General features: G+C 41.2%; 1 protein-coding gene across 6 annotated transcripts in view; it reads right to left on the bottom strand.

Annotated features, from left to right (window-relative positions):
• Nucleotides 1-3,180: 3,180 nt before the first annotated feature.
• The window catches only part of Csnk2a1 (casein kinase 2 alpha 1), a 38,880-nt gene continuing 25,575 nt past the window's right edge, over nucleotides 3,181-16,485 (bottom strand). For all 6 annotated transcript variants that reach the window (XM_052183895.1, XM_052183897.1, XM_052183896.1 and 3 more), the window contains 8 exons: nucleotides 16,422-16,481; nucleotides 14,460-14,543; nucleotides 11,722-11,832; nucleotides 9,896-9,997; nucleotides 8,669-8,769; nucleotides 7,510-7,658; nucleotides 6,240-6,326; nucleotides 3,181-4,538 (listed from right to left, as the gene is read on the bottom strand). In XM_052183895.1, the coding sequence (XP_052039855.1) occupies nucleotides 4,423-4,538; nucleotides 6,240-6,326; nucleotides 7,510-7,658; nucleotides 8,669-8,769; nucleotides 9,896-9,997; nucleotides 11,722-11,832; nucleotides 14,460-14,543; nucleotides 16,422-16,481 (810 nt within the window). In that variant the 3' untranslated portion in view covers nucleotides 3,181-4,422. The remainder of the gene's footprint in view (nucleotides 4,539-6,239; nucleotides 6,327-7,509; nucleotides 7,659-8,668; nucleotides 8,770-9,895; nucleotides 9,998-11,721; nucleotides 11,833-14,459; nucleotides 14,544-16,421; nucleotides 16,482-16,485) is intronic.

Below are 16,485 nucleotides of genomic sequence, written 5' to 3'. Positions count from 1 at the left end.
TCAACCAAGAAATAGTTCTTGGTGGGCGCTGAGGTACATGCCTTTAATCTCAGCACACAGGAGGCAGTGTAGGTTGATCTGAGTTTGAGGGCTATAAAGTGAGTTAGTTCCAGGACAGCCAGGGTTGTTACTATTATAGTCTGTCTGACCTGACCCCTCTTACCAGCTATTTCGTATTGTTGCTGTAACATGCCTGCCAGTGACTGACAGAGAGAAGAGACAACTCAAACAGGACCATGCTAACCACATCCCCAGTTATGTTCTGAGATTTGGAAATCTTGAGAAATCCCACAGGGCTTTATGTAGGACTCATCAGGTTAAAGGTCAATATAAACTATTGGTCTAAAATGGCTTGAGCATCATTAAAATGGCTGACTGGCAGGCAGCACTTTCTGCCCCTGAATATATGCTCATTGTGGTTTTTTTCTAAGCTAACAAAAAAAGATGTCTTTTGTCATCTTTCAGATACCTGTGAGCTCTGCCCCTAGTCTAATAGGTATTTAGGGTGTGTGTTCAAGAAACCATCCCTGTCTGGCTGAGATTGGTGCTCCTATGGTTTGCAGAGCAACTCCTAGTCCATAACAGTTTTACATAGAGAAACCTTGTTTTAAATTACAAAAAACACCTGGCCAGGCCCCAAATGTCAGAATTGTTAGCACAAATGACCTACAACTAGGAACATCCCTTAGAACTGCAACACTAAGAAGAAAATACCAGCAGGAAGGCAGGCAAGGATCCCTGACTGAAGAATCACTCATAGCTACCCTAAGTATGGCAGAAAACCTGCTGTGGGAATTTGTAGATGGTGATGACAAAACTACTTTTGCTCAATCCATCAATTATATTACATGATAGTTTCTTGTAGCTAAGCCTAACTTCTCAGCACCTCCAACCAGTCAGAGCTGTAAAATCCTATGCAGTAAACATGTTATAAGGCAAATGAGAAACTTAGAATACCAGCATTCTCCAGTTCTCCTAATTATGACTGAAGCGAGACGCAAATGTGTTCTGGTGTGTGCGGACTTCACTCAGCTGGTCAGTCACAGAGCTGTTTCCTATACTTTGTCAGCCCTTTATGGTAGCATGTATGTAAACTGCTTAATATGTTCCCATAAGCTCATCAGCACAAGCAGAGACCATGTCTCAAGGACTACAAAATAGTTGCCCACCCCCCCATAGTTGCGTTCACTGTCCACAGGGATTATAACAGCTGTGTCAGTGTGAGGCAAGCAAACCTCAGACAGCAAGGCCTCACATAGAGGTCCCTCGGAGGGAAGGGCCTCTGCCACAAAGTACTGTGAATGCTGATAAACTGAAAACCAAGGTCTAACCTTCCACAGAAGAGGACTAGAGGAATTAGCTTTATGCCAGCCGCTTGACATACATTCTCCCTTCTCTCCCAAGCAGTGTGGCCCTAGGTCTAACAGATGTGACTAACTCAGAAAACATGTGATGTACCTGTATGTATGACAGGGGCATGAATGAATAGGACCACTACCTTCCCTCCCACTGTACCTCAACGCCAAAACTTCAGAGTTCTTCCACCAATATTAAATTTCTCCCACCCAACATCTCCACCAACCCAGTATTAAGCTCAAATCCTATGAAAACTAAACCACCCTTTATGACACACGGTGTCGGCTGGAGAAGCATATTGCTCAGGCTGCATGGACATTCATTGATTTAAATGTTTTTATTTAAAAAAAAAAAAAATTAAAGACCTTCATGGCACAACTTCTTCCCAGCACAGTTATGTCTTAGTCATACCAATTACAATACAATTACAACCAATAAATCAAGGAGGGGAATTCTGACTTTAAACTTAAAGGGGGAAAGGGTACACTTCAAAACAAAGTTAAAAATACTTTCAGAGTAACTGCCAACACAGCTGTTTTATATTGGCATCCATCCCGCAGTCTAAGCAATACAGACACAGGAAGTGCTGAGAAATAGTGTCCCAATACAAGGTGTCCAGATGAGGTAATTTACAACGCAGAAGTTGGTACTCTGTAAACCCTGACCCTCCCTACCCCCACCCATTCAGATCTTTTAAAACTCTCCACATTTCTGCAGTGACTCCTTTTTTTCTTTTAATCTTCAATTTATTTTGAAGGGCTCTTAGGTAGCACACCAGAGTCCTCTGCATTCACCCTCAGCTCTTGCACAGGTTTGATGTGTGAGGCCCAGTTATCTACAGCTGTCCACACCAGCCTCAGACACACCTACACTTCTGAGCGGTGAGCAGGGTGTGGAGTCCTCATCTACAACATTCCTTTCCACCTCAAAACAAAGAATTCATCAGTCTAAATGTCTTGTTCAAATCACGATCCAGTGCAAACATAATCACAAGCTGCATCTCTGGCACACCTGGTGCTTTCAGCTCTGCACCAATCCAACATGGTGACCCTCACAGCACGCTAGGGCACAAGAATCAAGTATAATAAATAGTCACTGCAAGTGGCCAAAAAGAAGAAAAATCACTCTGCAGTCAGGTTTTCCTTTTAGCTCTCTATGGTTGAAGAAAAGCATTAGCATCCTCTACTTTTATCATTACATTCGCTAAAGCCACCACCTTGATAAAGTTACGAAAGCCAAGATGGGTTACAAAGTTAGGTAAGTTAATTAAATTCAACTCCCCAAACAATTATGTTTTATCTATGATGCCAGGTGAGAAAGGCTTATGAATCTAAAAAGGTAGAATGGGGAACTAAGATTTTAGGCCTTAAAATATGTTGGAAGATTTTTTTTCCTAGTCCCCACAGGCAGCTACTGTAATGAAAAAACAGGAGAAAATACAGAGCTGATGTTTTGCTATTGTGCTTAAAAAACTAGGCTTCCTCAGTGAAGCACCTGATAAACTTAGGTGGTTGGATTACAGTGGAAAGTCCACTTTATACACACACAAACACACAAAAACTGGCGACTTTTCCTATCCCCAATCCCTGCAATGCTGAGACACAGAATGAGTTTTATGGCAAAGGATCCTTAATCCCCAGAGACGCTTTGGCTTGTGGTGCTTTTTAAGGCCTCTCTGCCCTGCCCAGTACCATGGGTCAAATGAGGGGGTGTATAAAAATGAGGGCCTTGGGAAGCTTCCATGGTATGGGCTTTAGTCCCCTCAGGTTTGAATGTGAGACACCCACCCAGCGAGACCTTTACACAGGGAACTTAAATCTAACCTTGATAAATAAAACCAAACGTTTATTTACACCAAAGAATTCCAACACTGGATCTTTCACATATGAAGGACAAAGTATTATATTTACACATAGCAAGGGATGGTAGGGCCAGAACAAGAGAGCTGATAGTTTCCCACAATTACATGTCTACCATTTCTGGTTCACTGGAGATAGTGGCTCTGCTTCTGCCTCTCAAATACCCTTACAACTCTGAGAGCAGGGCTCCTCCCTAGACAGCATGTGAAGAAAGGGCAGGGCAGGAGGGAGAGTACAAAGCTTAAAATGAACCCAGTGCGGCCACATCACCCGTTAGCTCATTAGAGTGCTAGCATGAAACTTATATGGACAATATTTCTTTTTTAAAAAGCAATAAATTATGCCCACTAACTAACTGACTTCAAAATGGCCAAGTCAAAGAAAACTGAAAGACTCTGCCTTCCCTCTCCTCCCAGATATGAAACACAGCATGTCTGGAGACAAAGAGGGAAAGAGCAAAGTAGGAGCCCAGAAAGGAAAGAATCACAAATGGACACTAAACTAAAATTAAAATCATTTAGGGTTAGATTAGTAAGACATGATTCATTCAGAAAAAAAGCTTTTGGATCTGTCTGCAAGTTGGGTAGACTTTTACCATCTTGATGTAACTAAGACAGACCAGACCCACCTCCACCAGAGCCAGGATAAGCCACGATGCAGTCCTGGAGAGAAGAGGTGAAGTGGCCAGCCAGCAGGACAGTGTTTCAGGATGGACTGGGTCCTCCCCACCTTTTCCCTCCCCTCCTCCCTTGATGAACTACAGTTTACGTTCTCTGGAGAGGAACATGAGATCTAAGCCCCCAAGAGTGTACAATGTGGGGAGAGTGGAAGTGGGAGGGGATGAAATCTCCAAACGCAGCAGCTGGGACTGAGGCCAGTTTATCTTTGTTTTTTAGTGGTGATAAACTGAATTTGGAAGGGGAGAAAAAATTTTGTCCATGAAATATTCCACCTGCAGGTAATTTTTTCAGGGAATCCCCTGAGTTATGAAAAGTCCAAGTTTTTTTTTCTTAAAAAAAAAGAAAGAAAAAAAAAAGAAAATCAGCCTATAATTTTTTTTTATGACTCAACTACTAAATCCACAAGCAACGGTTCAGACACGGTGCTTCTGAAGTGTTCTCACCCCTCCCAGCCAGGCGCAAGCTGCATCAAGGAGAGGGTGGACTTCCCCACCTCTGCTCAGGCATCAGAAGACAGATGGGGGTCATTACTGCTGAGCACTAGCAGCAGCTGGAACAGGTATCCCAAGTGAGTTGGCAGCGGCAATCACTGGTGAGCCCGCCAGAGGTCCAAGGGGTGAAGGGGTTGGCACTGAAGAAATCCCTGAAAGAAAAGACAGACACCAAACACATATTATCAGAGCTACTAAATCTTGCATGTTTTCCTCAAAAATTAACACAATGATAACTTTTTCTTTTCAATTTCTCTTGGCCACATTTTGTACATTTCAAAGTTTAATCTATATAAATCCAAGTTAAAGTTGTAAGTTCTAAGGGAATTGGAGAGGCCTCTGCAGTTAAGAGCACTGGCTACTCTTTCGAAGGTCCTGAATTCAATTCCCAGCATGGTGGCTCACAATCACCTGTAATGGAATCAGATGCCTCCTTCTGGTGTGTCAGAAGACAGGTACGCATGTACATCAATAAATGAAATAAACAAGTAAATATTTTTTTAAAAAAAATACTAAAAGCTCTAACTAATGAAGTTAGCAGCCAGCTGACAATTATGCACAGATACCACTGGCAGCCTGTTTAGGGCAGCACTGTCTAGAAGCTCCGCTCTACACCCACATCTACATCTCTGAGGGTGACGTCTGGCTAGACGCTGTGAGCTACAAAGGAATGTGGCTCCAAGGACTGGGACTGCAACTCCTTTTCCTCAATTTTTATTAGATAGCCATGTGGGCAGCTGCTACCACACTCAACAGCACAGGCCTTTAACCAACTGTCAAACTATAATGGACAATTCCTGGAGAAAAGTGCATTCTTGTCTGAAACAAAGTGATGATTTGTTTTTGGAAATTTATTTCCATTTGGTTTCTTCTTCATTTCCATCACAATTATACAGTTTGCTGTCAATCAGCCAGTTTCCCCACCTTACCTCAATTCCCCCAAATATAAGACATCCCTCCTAGTTGTGGAGTATGTGTTTCAAAGCCTCAGGGTCCCGGAAGCCATGGATAGTGCCCAACAATATATATGTATAGTCTGTTTTCTACATACACATATATATAATAGATTACTTTATAAATTAATCACAGTCATAAATTTTCAAACAATCGCCATTAAGAGACAAGAATGCATCTTTCTCCACCGATTGACCATTGTTTGAAAGTTGTTCAAAGACTAATTATAATAAAAACTCTTTTTAAGAAGTTATATGAATGAGTCTCAGACACAAGACAAATGTTCATGGTCCAAAATACAAAAGGTTGAAAGGAGTATGTAAGTGAAAAGTATCTTTTGAGGTATACAAGACTCTTTCAAAAAACTAGTCACTGCATACATTCATATACACATCACTCTGCTCTTCAGGGTTTGTTGGGAATTCAAATCTCTGCAAGAAACTTTCTGTAGGATAATTTTGAAGGGGAGACACTGTTGATATCTTACAAGACAGTGTCATTAAAAGTATATCAAGAGCATTTAACAGTACAGATTATATATAACCACTGAGCAATGTTTGATCCCCACCATTCAGGTAAATCTAGGGTTGGGGAGGGGAAAAAGACAGATCCCTGGAGGCTGTCTAGCCAGTTAGCCTAATCTAATTGGTGGGTCCCAGGGAGAAGAAAGCCCATGGCTTGTGGTGCACATGCACACACATAAAATAACAAATGGCTCCTGAACAATCAATCACATTGTTCAGGCTGACCTCTGGTTTCTAACCCAAATGCATACCAACCCACACTCCCAGTTTTACAGAGAAGAAAAGATATATAAGAAATCAGGCACAAAAAGGGAACTGAAACTAAGAACAGTAACTTTCTTCTACTTTCTAAAAGAAAATTGACCAGCTACCAACCTGACATCATATTGGCGCTGCTGACAGGTGTGCTGCCCCCTGCCATGCTAGTGGAACTCATTCGAGCCTGGTCCTTCACAACAGTGTCTAGAAAACAGAGAATAAGTTTGGTTCTGTTCTGCTTAATGTATAAAACTAGTTGGGAGAAAGAAATAAGAGTAGCTATTTTCAATCACTGCCTTTAATTTATACTCTGTATCACTTCTAGAATATAAAGTAGCAACTCCTTTAACCATAAATCAAATAAGTATTAGGTAATAAACACCTGGCCTGTATACACTGTATTTAAAAAACCAAATGTGAATACAATGGTAGAATGATGAGTAGCTGATAAAGCTAAATGGATGTTTAATGGAGACAATACAACTTAACCTGGCCAAGACAGCAATTTAGTATTAGTGAATCGGTCCAGAATAGAAGACTGAGTAAGCCAAAGGTATTTGCCTGTGTAGGATAGAATATAATCATATCCCATATGTGTTTCAGTTATAGCAAAATGGGCAACATGCTATCAGACTAATTTGAAAATCACTGCTTTATTCTTCAGTGAACAATCCAATAGTAAAATAAAGAGCATTGTAAGTCTAGAGTAGATGGGAGTAACACTTCACTCACAAAAACATAGTTGGCTATATACCCATAAACCTTAGTTTATACAATAGTAAAACTTGTAAACCTCTCTAGCTCCAACAAATGATTAACAAAGGTAGGTCAGATCAAGATCTCTACTCAACCAGGTCAAACCAGCCACTAGAAACTGGAAGAAAAATAAATCTTTGTAATCCCCGCACCTCCTTTTTTAGATAGATTCTCACTTCCTAACCCAGCCTAGCTTAGTGGTTACTATGTAGCCCATTCTGATTTGGAACTTGTGGTGAGCCTGGTATAGGTCTCCAAAAAGAGAGATCACAGGCACAAAACTGTATAAAGAAAAACAATGGAATTTCATTAAAGAATTCCCATGTACTTCTCTATTTTGGTAGTACTGTGAACTAAACTGAAGGCCTCACATATACTAGAGCTGTATGTGTTCTGGCACTACCTGGATCCCAAGCCTGCTTCCCCAAATCTGCATGGCACCTGCTGTCAGTAGCTCCTCATCTGAAGAAAATGATGCTTAGCATGGGTGAAGTAACTTCTTAGACAAACAGGAGCTGATCTATTCCAAGTATGATCTAAAACACTCAGTCCAGAACTTTGTTTACAACATAAACTCTCCTCTGCCTCATATAATCTACTGGGCAGTCAAGGGCTACACAACTATACTCACAGAAGTAAGGGTGCTCCATGGCCTCTCTTGCAGTGAGTCGTGACTGGTGGTCATATCGCAGCAGCTTGTCCAGAAAATCCAAGGCCTCAGGGCTGACAAGATGCTGGTTTTCACTGTGGACAAAGCGTTCCCATCGCTTACGGGAGTGTCTGTAAGGCAACAGGAACGAGGTATAAAATCCAAAGAACAGCCTTTCAGCACTACTGTGTTACAGAGGAGTTAACACCTACAGAGAGAGAAGGTAACTGACTATGAGTGTTGCTCTATAGTGGGTTGACCTGATGCTGCTTATATTCTGATAAAACTCTTAATGATAAAATTCCTATCATTAAAACTGGTTCCTCAAGACCTATTTGCCCCAGAGATTTAAGTGACTGGTGCCCAAGTTATTTCTGATGCCAACAGCCAATAGCTGGGAAGAAGCATACATGGGTTTAAGGGTTCCTGGGCCTGGGTGTTTTAGTAGCATAGAGGGTAGATATTGGCCCAGCTCTAGTGCTAAGGCTTATTGTAAATGCAAAAGGTGTGCGAATCTTTTATCCAGGAACTATCCTGGTCAAAGGTAGGGTAGAAACCTCAGATTTGAAATATTTCTACAACATTGCTCCAAGGAAAAAATTGGGCCTTCTATCTATGAGGAAACATAATTCGGGTGACTTTTAGGTTGCTAATGTTCTTGTGCAGCACACAGGGGCTGAGCTAGCCAATGCTCTTCCCCCAATCTCCATTCTTGGCAATTCTGCCACTACGCAGACAAATAAATGCCTTTGCATTGCCTTTGCAAAAGGAAGGTAATGTCCCCGTCTAAGAGCCAGGGTCTTCTATTCTGGCTCTGCAGCACTGTTGCGTAGTTATCAGCAGACAAGTCTACTTCCTTCTCTAGTTCTGCTGCTTAAGAACATGTAAACTGTTATGAGCAGAGACCTGAATGCTTCATTAACTGTATTATTCTACTTAGACCCTCCATTTACTCAAACTCCTGTCACAGGAATCCTGGCTTCATGTTCTCAAGCTTTTTTATGAAAATCTGGACAGATGGGTATTCAATTCAATATTATGCTTGCTCAAACAGCATCCTATAGCACCAGATCGAAAACTGCCAAAACCAGAGACTTTGGGGACTGCGGGGACTTGGGGGGGGGGGGAGGGGGTAACTTACCTGCCCAAGATATCGTTGAAACGTGGATCTAATTCAATGTTGTACTTGTCAATATAGTCATATAAATCTTCTGTTCCCAGAACCTTGGCTATCCTCACCAACTAATAAAGAAAAAAAACCCATGCCACAAGTATAATATATAATCAAGTCAGCAACTAATAGGTGAGCTAAGTAAACTAATATGCCCTACAAATAAATGTTACAACATAAAATTTAAATCAAATTTTGGTGTGTAGTACTGGTAAATTCCATTTAAAATTCCTAAATAATCTCAATTAGAAAAAGTTAGAAAAGCCAACTACTTTGGCTGTTCTTTTTCCCCTTGAAATGTCCCGTAGTGGTCTTTTTTTTCATCACAACCCATCAAATGACAATGTAACTTGTCATATACACATCTGCATTCATGTTGGCTTTATTTTCAATTGCTTTTATTGCCTGATTTGCCTACAATTTGAAGGTATTCCTCTGCACCCTGCAGGCAAGTCTCTTAAGCTTGAAGCCAGCCTGGTCTACAGATGGAGTTCTAGGGCAGTCAGGGCTGTACAGAGAGATCCTGTCTTGATACTCCCCCTCCCCCAAAAGGTTAAATCTAGCTGTTTCAAGGACCACTAACTAAAGCTAGCTGAACAAGTAGAGAACTCTCAGATATTATGTATCATAAACTAGGCTAGGATGTGTAGCAACTTTAATGTTTTGTTTGTTTTATAATTCTTTGATTTTTGAGATGAGTTCACTCTATGTAGAGCTGTCCTGGAACTTGCTGTGTAGACCAAATTGGCCTTCAACTCACAGAGATCTGCTGCCTCCTCCTGCTGAGTGCTGGGATTAAAAGCATGAATGAACTCCCATACCTGGTGAGTAGGATGGGGGCAAGGATTGAAACAAGGTTTCACAGTGTAGTTCCAGAACTCAGAAACTGTCTCCCAGGTGCTAGGACTAAAGAAATGCACAACCATATCTGAATAGGTTTTTAAATTTTTTTAAGCATTGTGGTCCATATAGCCCAGACCCACTGAAGTTTCTAATGAGTTTCCAGATCTGGCCATCATTATACTAGGCCAGTATCTTGGTTTTTTTTATTTAATTTTCTTGTTTTTGAAGACAGGGTTTCTCTGTATAGTCCTGGCTGTCCTGGAACTCAGAGATCCAAGTACTGGGATTAAAGGCATGTGCCACCACTGCCTGGTTAGGTCAGTAAATTTCTTCATGGGAGTAACATGTTATCACCTGATCATAATTGTCATGTCCATGGAAAAATGGCTCCTTCCGGAAGATCATACTTGCCAGCATACAACCCAAGCTCCACATATCCAAACTATAATCGTACATCTGTATTAAAGAAAACATCATCATTACATATGTGGTCCCATGCTTGTCACTTCTAGATACAAAATAGACTTTTTTGTCTGATTACATTGTTGCTCCAGACAAACCAGAAGAGGGTATCAAATCCCATTACAGATGATTGTGAGCCACCATGTAGTTACTGAGAATTGAATTTAAGACCTCTGGAAGTCCTCTTTGCTCTCTGCTCTCCCATATACTCTCACCTCTCTGCCCCTTGGGCTCTTCCCCCTCCATGTGGTCATGGCCGGCCTCCACTCCTCTTCTCTTCTCCCCCCCCCCCACTAACTCCCATCCCCTACTCTGAATAAACTCTATTCTATACTTAAAAAAAAAAAAAAAAAAAAAAAAAAGACCCCTGGAAGAGCAGTCAGTGCTCTTAACTGCTGAGCTGGTAAAGGGCCCCCAAAATAGACATTAAAAAAAAAAAAAATAAAAAATGACTTTGCTCATAGTAAAACATCAATAACACATTTCTTTCATCTAGTTATTGTCTTGTTTGGTTTTCTTTAATATAAGAGATGGAACCTTGAGCCTTGTGCATGCTAGGCAATTGCCTGAACTTAAGGCTACACTGCCAGCCCTTATTATCAATCCAGTTTTATTTCTCCCTAAGATTTTTTGTTAAGTGTATTTGTGTTTAGGATTGAGGGTGAGTGCAGTATGTGCATGTGAGTGAAAGTACCCCCACCAAAAAAATCCAGAAAGGCAGGACTGCCTGCAGCTGGAGCTACAGGTGGTTATAAGAACCTAACTTAGGTCTTCTACAAGATTAGAATGTATAATTAACTTTTGAGGCAACTCATCCCCTCAACTCAGTTTTTTTTCCCCATTAACTTATTCATGTAACATCCCAACTATCCCCTCTTAACCCCTCACACAGTCACTGTGTGGCCCCCACAGCCTGTATGGCTCCACAGTGGAGGACCCCCCCCACACACACACACAAGTCTCTACAGGGCTAGGCACATTCTCTCATACTAAGGCCACACAAGGATCCTGTTGGGAGAACGAGATCCATAGACAGGCAACAGCTTTAGGGATAGCACCTGCTCCAACTGTTGGGGGACCAGCCTGGTCTACAGAGTTAGTACTAGGACAGCCAGGGCTACACAGAGAAACCCTGTCTCAAAAAAAACCCAAAAAACAAAAAAAAGACATACAACTGAGTAAAATACTCATACATACAAAATTACACACAGGAAGGAAGGAGGGAGGGAAGGAGGGAAGGAGGGAGGGAGGGAGGGAAGGAGGGAGGGAGGGAGGGAGGGAGGGAGGGAGGGAGGGAGGGAGGGAGATGAGGATTTAATTGTACATGTGAATGTTTAGTCTACTGCATACATACTGGGTGTCTGCAGAGGGCAGAAGTAACCAATTGTTATAAGCCACGAAGTAGGTTCTAGGAACTTCACACAGTCCCTCTATAGGAGCAGCACTTTTTAGAAAAGGGTCTTATACTACAGTCCAAGGCAGGTCTAAATCTTGTGGCAATCCTCCTGCCTCAGGCTTTAAAGTGCAAGGGTATCAGTGTGAACCTCTCTAGTGGAATGTGTGTGGGAGCAGGTGTGGTGTTCTTACATTTTGCCTAAAAAAAGGACAGACAGCTACAGATGAGATTAATGGCTTACTCAAAAGCACAAACTGATGTTTCTACAAATTATATGTAAAATAATCACAGGAATAATGCTGTACTTACATTCTCTTCTTACCTGATAATCTACAAGTAGCTCTGGACCTTTGAAATATCGGGAAGCAACTCTGACATTATACTCTTGGCCAGGATGGTAAAACTCAGCTAAACCCCAGTCTATTAGTCGAAGCTGAAAGGGAACAAGTCACACGTAACTAGAACATCTCCCAACTCCTCTCATCTCAATGCTGGAGTACTCCAGAAGGTGCCCTCAACCAGGAGGTACCCTCAACCAGGAGGTGCCCTCAACCAGGAGGTACCCTCAACCAGGAGGTACCCTCAACCAGGCGCTCCTCCTTGCCAGCACCTCACAATATCATCTCATTCTCATTTTAGCTATTTTAATACATGGTCAAGTATACATGCCATCCCTTTGCACAGCCCCCCCCCCCATCTTAACAGAAAAGGTCTACAAATAACTTATGAACTTCCTATCTCTGACCTCATTTCTTTTTCTATCTCAAATCTATCCCTGTTGCTGTTCTACCATGGCATATTGTGAGATTATGATTTTAATATATTCATTCATGTTTTTTTAAATTTTAAATAAATGTCTTTCATCTTTATTTTTGGCATTATATAAAACACAATTATGAATATATATTCGTATATATAAATTTTAATTATTTTATCTTAATGTATGAGCTCTCTGTTGCATATATTTATCTGCCTGCCGGAAGAGGGCATCAGATCCCCCCTTCAGCCAGTTGTGAACCACCATGTGGTTGCTGGGAATTGAACTCATGAACTCTGGAAGAGCAGCCAAGAGCTCTTGGCCAATGAGTCCTTATCCATGGTTTCTGATTCATTAACTCATTTCACAACACCTATTTTCTAAGTTCCTAAAATGATAAGCATACTTTTGGGTAGTTACTTGTCTTTTCTCTGTGTGTGCTGGCCACTGATCATCCAGGTTCCTAGGCACTGAGCTACATTCCCAGCCTTAGTGTCTGGCAGAGTGTAGGCCTTAGAGAACAAAACTCCCCCTACATACTCATCTCACTCCATCCCCTTTTCTCCAGAAGGTAAACAATAGGAATCTCTCTTTTCTCTTTTCTAAACTAGATCACAGAAACTTACATGAAAGTCTGCCCTGGCACAGAACATCTATGAAGATTCCCTTTTCTAATGGGTCTGTTTTGTTTTATTTTGGTTTTGGAGACAGGGTTTCTCTGTGTAGCCCTAGCTGTCCTGGAATTCACTCTGTAGACCATGCTGGCCTGGAACTCTACCTGCCTCTGCCTCCCAAGTGCTGGGATTAAAGGTGTGCCCCACAACTTCCAATGGGTCTTTGGACCTCACGTTGAGGGAAGAATGTAAAGAGACTAGTCTTGTTTGTTCTCCAACTTAGCCTACCACATTGCCAACTAGCTGTTCACACTTCACATTTATGCAAGGAAAAGCCACAGGGGAGTTAAGGAGCTTCTGGACAGCTATCTATCAGTAGCAGTTCCTAGACAGCAGGATGCTGGGACATGACATGGAAACTCTGTACAATGCTGTACAACACAAGCCTTGCCTCAGCATCTCTCCATATGTTGTCATCTATAATATTCTGAACAAACCAGTAAATCTATTTACCTATGTTCTAAAAGTTCTAACAAATTAACTGTGTGACCTCAAGCAATAGCAGTTGTTCAGAAGCATCGATAGGAAACCCTGGGGCTTGTTACCAGCATTTAACAGGGAAGAAGGGGCAATTTTAGGAATCTGCTACATCTAGGTGGTAAGTGCTAAATCTGGATCAAATTAGAGGACACTCTGCTAGAGTCTAATGTAAAATAATTATTAGCTTATTCAGGCAGAGAAATTATTTTTCTTCTTGGCATATATTTCTTCCTGGCATTGCATTGCTGTGTCTACTCCAGTACTCCTAAAAGTGTCATATTCTATTGGAACCCCATAGAACATCCTTCTATGCTGTGCTGGCTAGTTTTATTTCAACATGACACAAACTAATGTCATTTGGGAAGAAAAAAAACCTTCAACTGAAAAATGCCTCAAACAGACTGGCAGGTAGAATTCATTAACAGGCCAGTAAGCAGCATCCTTCATGGCCCTGGCATCAGCTCCTGCGCTCTGGGCTCCCTCCGTGATGTACTGTGCTGTCAAACTATAAGCTAAAATAAATCCTTCCTCCCTAAGTTGCTTTTACTCATGATTTTTATCATAGCAATGGAAATCACAACTACAACATGTCCCTTAGATAAACTATAATATCCTGTTACCTGTCGCCGCCTTCTCCCTGATCCCTCCCACCCTTCCTTCCCTCTCTGAAACAGGGTCTCACTATGCAGACCAAGCTGGCCTTGAATTCAGAGCAAATTCCTGGTTCAGCCTCCCAAATTTTGATACTTCTTGCACAATTGCTTTAGTCACCACACCTGACTCAAACAAATGTTTTTGTCTGCTTTGTTCAGTAATCACTGTGCGAGAGGTGGGCTTGGGACTCTTAAAAAACTAAATGCCAGGGTACCTTGAAAAACAAAAGACACTACCTTGGGTTGCCAGGATTTTACACAAAACCTAATGACCTAGGACTAACATGGTAGAAGGAAAACTTAATACCAAAGTATTCATTTGATCTCTATACATCTGTACACATTCACATTCATACACATTCCCTTTCCTTTGAAACAAGAATACATTTTAAAAATTGATTATTTTAAGAAAAAGGTGGAGATTATATCTATGCATTCATACAATGCAGATGTGCTGACTTATTTATAAAAGAAGTTTGACAGTCTATTGTTTTACCTTTCTGTGCTCATGATCAATCATGACATTATGGGGTTTCACATCTCTGTGCATAATCCCCATGCTGTGACAATAATCCAGGGCCTGCAAGAAAGGAAAATTTGCTTGCATGAGTTATTGTTTTTAGTTGTGTATTTTCTCTTCTAAGTCAGTTTTCCTTCTAGCCTTACACCAATCTGGGGAATCAGGTAGAGTAGTCACTCTCAGCTATTCCTTAAGAACTGGTTCATACAGTTCATATGGTTCATATAGTCAAACACACTCAGGGCTCTGGCATCCAAATTACAGAATTTCCCCACCTCCAAAAGAATTAATAAGTTGTAGCCCAGGCTACTTTCAAACGTCAGCATCCTATGTGCTGGGATGAGAGGTGTGCACTGCTCTTTCCTTATCTCAGCATCCTTTCTCGTCAGAAAGACTCAAAGTCTGCAGAAACTGCACTACTTATAATGCAAAGCTTTGATTATTTCTATAATCACATTCCCCTCAAAAGAAAATTTAGCCTACCAGCATTATATTTAAAGACAGGGATTTCTTCAGTAGCAGAGCGGGGATAGAACACAGTCTGTTTATATGAGTGTTTTATGTGCACACCATCATGCCTAGACATGTACACTCTATCCATGTCTGTTGTCCTGCTGTAACAGCAGAGATGATCAGTAGGACAAAAGACTTCTGCCCTGTAAAGAAACTTACCAGCTCCTCATCTAGGTCATCTATCAAATCTGAATAGAGTTTATAAGCGGAAATTGAGGTGAATGGAACAACATACCTTTGAGTTTGTCAATCCTGCCCTTTGTCAACCAACGCTATTAGCTAAGTTCTTGTTCTTCCTGAAGTACAGCCTGGGTTTCTAGCCTGTAGGGCTGGGCAAACATGTCTACACCTACATGTCTGCTTTCCACATGAGCCAAAGAACAATGTCGGTAAAGGTATAATCTTTGGATGCTTTCGGAGGGAGCACCAGGGTCAGTGTTTCACTATGACTCTGGATGGCCTGCCTCTGCCTCCCCAAGTGTTATAATCAACAGCATGTACAAACATGCCCAGATTTGAGACTTTTAAGTCTTAAATAAGCTGGCATGATATTAACCTATGATTAATAGGAAAATTTATCTTACTCTAAGCAGTTCTTTCCTTATAAAGCTTATCTTGTAAACACTGAGTGTCAAGATGGTTTTGATCAAAGTTCACTTGTAGTCAGCAGTCTCTAAGAAAAAATTTACAATCCTTAGAACAATGACCCTCTGAGGATTGAGTTCAAGAGTCTTTCCTTTTCTTGAGATGGGGGTTCTCTGTATAGCCATGGCTATCCTAGAACTCGCATTGTAACCAAATTGGTCTATCTCTGCCTTCTACGTGCTGGGATTGAAGGTATGAGCCACCATACCCGACTAAGCCCAGGATGGTACATGTGGCAGTCCTCATACTGGGATTACAGTCAGTCCTATACCTCCAGTGTCATTTGTTGAATCCTAAGTAAAATAAAGTGTACTGGAAGCTAGTGCATAAGAAAAAGCTGTTTTCACACTGTGATTTCCACTCTGTTTTCTTTAAGACATTCTAGGGCTGGGGATATAGGTAACTGCTTAAGTATCTGTGTAGCATGCATCACACAAAAACTATAACAAAAAAAAGGCATTCTATAAAGCTGGGTGTGATCATAACTCCAAGTCCTAGAATATGAGAAGCTCCCTGGACGAAACTGACTTGTGAGTCATAGGTCAGCCCTGCTTCAGAGTATGGCCCTAACACCTACACGTTCTATTTACAGTTCTACTGCACCCTACTTCATAACTGAGACTTTACCCAAGACTCTGATGCTAAAAACATTATAAAACTTGTTGAAGCCCCTGCTTTCAGCACATATTACAAAGTTAATCCACTGAATTTCTTTACCATGAAATAAACTTCCAAAGCAAAGATCAATTTAAAAATATTTAATACCTATTAATTACTCACTTTCAGAATTTCATACATGTAAAATCGAATGTCATAGTCCGTTAACGTCTGGTACAATTGCTGT

The sequence above is a fragment of the Apodemus sylvaticus genome, chromosome 5 (assembly GCF_947179515.1).
Source record: "Apodemus sylvaticus chromosome 5, mApoSyl1.1, whole genome shotgun sequence".
Classification (NCBI taxonomy): Eukaryota; Metazoa; Chordata; class Mammalia; order Rodentia; family Muridae; genus Apodemus; species Apodemus sylvaticus.
The sequence above is the reverse complement of the archived record's forward strand: the minus strand, read 5'-3'. Positions and strand labels throughout refer to the sequence as shown.